Here is a 2,912-nt window from a genome sequence, read left to right on the forward strand (position 1 = left end):
CTTTAATTCACTGAATTTATTCAACACATTAATACTGTGTTATATATTTGAACATTGTATATTTAAGAAGTACAATAGCAGATGTTTAATTTGTGGGCCATAATTCATTATACTTTTGCCGCATTTGGCCCCCGGGCCATAGTTTGGACACCCCTGCCATAGAGGGTCATCAGTTAAATGTATCATAATGCTGCTCTGTAGTTTAGCATTAAGGCAGGCTAACCTACTTGCTGATGGCAACAGATGTCAAATAAGTGGGTAAGTTGTTGAGAAATAACTGCTGCACATGCATTGTTGTCAGGAATCTTATGCAGTTATTGTTATTCACATATTTCCAGAGGTAACATGTTTTTAACGGACAACATTTTTGGGTTAATTATTGCGTATGGCTGAATTCCATTTATCTGCTTCAGTTTCAGGGTCCTGGGGCCTCATTTATAAAAAGGGATATACGCTCAAAAAATGGCGTACGCCAGTTTCTATGCATGTTTGCGATTTATAAAATACTAACTTGACGGGAAAATGTGCGGTCCTCCACGCAAACTCTGACCCATGCGTACGCACTAAGCACAAAAACGGGAGGGACGAGAAACTGCGACACCGTTGGCAGAAGGAAGAGAGATGTGTGGAAATAATACCATAAATGAAAGTTAGCTCTCATTTATCATGTATGAAGAATTCATTTTCACAAATGGATTAAAGTCAATCTTAAAATGATTTAATAAACGCCTGTTTGAGACTCCTCCGTGCACACAAAAACATAACTTGGAGAAATAAATACGGAAATGTTATTGATCACCCCTCGATTATGTTCTCGTTAAGAAATGTATTCTCATAAATGATGCAGTAAACAGAAGGAGGGAATTACATTAAACTGACGCCGGTTTGCATTTCAATAGGTTGTAGATACGAGCATGGTTTTATATACTATCATGTTTAATCATGTTTTATGCCGTTCGCCAATACTTGATAAGTCGCTCGTAAAACACAAGAGGTATGGAAACTAAGAGCACCATATGTGGTAAATTGTACAGCTAATATAACAACACATTAGTTGTATTTCCTTAACTGGTGGATTATGGATATATAGTTGCTTATCGAAAGCTGGAACACAAACCACCAAATACAAAAAAAATAATTCAGATCCAGTCGTCATGACTCCACTCCGGATGGATTCCCCGATCATTTCTTACAGTTTCTCATCAAGGGGGGGGAGGGGTCTCCTGTCCCTGGTACAAACACACTGCCTGAGGAAGGCTATGTGTATTTCTTTTGTCATTAACTTTTTTCGGACCATTTATTTATTTTGGTGACGATCCGACTTCCATGCTGCTACTCTGTTCAAACTGCATCCACCAAACAATATGATTTATCTCGACCTCCCCAAAATAACCTAAATCTGACACGGTGTGAGATTTCTTTTTTTAGCTGTTCTGTCGTCATTTCCTGCGATCTTCTTCACGCACTCAGTCAGAATTAATGAATGAATGGGCGTTTCTTTGACTATTTATAGGCAAATATGGGCGTTACGTGAAGCCCGCAAAAGCTGCGCCGCATTTCAAGTTCATTGTGATTTACGCAAGTCCTTTGCCGGTACGCAGTCTTTTATGAATCGGGAAGTGTCGGTGCGTATTTATTTGCTTTGTCCTACGTAAGCAACCTTCCCACGTCAATCCTACGCAAGGCTTTATAAATGAGGCCCCAGGTGATTACCGGTACACTTGAATAGAGCGAAACACATTTTTGAGGCAGCAAACAGCTCTCAGACTGGACTCTGATCAGAGCAACTTGTGCTAATCTTGAAATCTGTTGATGTGAATGAATGAGACAAACTTACATGGTCTGCACACCAGGTGAAGGCTAGGTAGGTTCACATAGAGCGGCGTGTGATCATCCATAAAGACCAGGAACCTGGAAAACAAATACATGATTTTCATCACACAATACTTTGGCTAATGCATCCTCATTTTATCATAAGAAATATAGGGCTGTCGTGGATTGATTGTCCAAAGTAAACTGGCGATTAGTCACAAATTATTTGTAGGCTTTTTATCTATTCTAAATTAATCTTATTTATTTTACATGTTTTTGATATTCTTATCAACATAGGAGTGGACAAATATGATTGCTTTATAAGAAATGTCTGTTTATTAAAGATAAATATTCTCCAGAATAACCCCAAAGGTGCTGTATGCTCTAAAATTAGGCAAACTGAATCCCCACATTAAACAGATAGTTATATTGAATATAACATTGGATAGTAATACATGTAGTTTAAAACTTAACATTTGTCAAGGTTGACTAAACATCCCCTGTTTCTTTAAGCAGCTCAAATCATCATTGGATCCTTCAAACGTAAAACAGATAATCTCACACAATGTAATTGTGTCTATCCTCACATGGGGGCAACATCATAAAAACCGCCCCTTCTGCTAATTGGGATCAAAACAGGCTGATACAAAAACAAACAAAAACAATACATAAAGTGTGCTTGTAACAGTGGGAGTGTACCACAGAACCAGGACTCAGCCTCTATAGTGCAGTTAGACCAGTTATGATCTCCTCTCGGCTCCTTCAAAAACTATCCAGAGTGGTCTGCTTGCGAGGCGGAGGGGGGGTGCGTCTGTGAACCAGTGATATTTTTAAACTTGACCTACTCCGGTCGTTACTTAATTCCCATTGACAGTAGGTACATATTACTTTGGTCTTGTCGAGAAAACCACCTGGCAGGGCTGAACATGCAGCTTTCAAACTACGGAGCGGTCCCAAGGTCACAGAACGCGCACATAAAAAAAAAGAGTGGCATTTAAAGAAGTTACGTTAACGCGTTAACTTTGGCAGCCATAAAAAAATATGATAAATGCCACTTCTGTTTTTAGAGATGGTAAAGAAGGTTTTTTTTTTTTTTTTTT

General features: G+C 38.8%; 1 protein-coding gene across 1 annotated transcript in view; it reads right to left on the reverse strand.

The window, feature by feature from the left end:
* Positions 1–1,591: 1,591 nt before the first annotated feature.
* Positions 1,592–2,912, reverse strand: part of LOC104942647 (histone-lysine N-methyltransferase SETDB1-B-like) — a 19,127-nt gene continuing 17,806 nt past the window's right edge. The window contains exon 11 of the mRNA XM_010767897.1: positions 1,592–1,911. Coding sequence (XP_010766199.1) covers positions 1,794–1,911 — 118 coding nt within the window. The 3' untranslated portion in view covers positions 1,592–1,793. The remainder of the gene's footprint in view (positions 1,912–2,912) is intronic.

This window comes from Notothenia coriiceps, unplaced genomic scaffold (assembly GCF_000735185.1).
Source record: "Notothenia coriiceps isolate Sejong01 unplaced genomic scaffold, NC01 NC01_scaffold00004875, whole genome shotgun sequence".
Classification (NCBI taxonomy): Eukaryota; Metazoa; Chordata; class Actinopteri; order Perciformes; family Nototheniidae; genus Notothenia; species Notothenia coriiceps.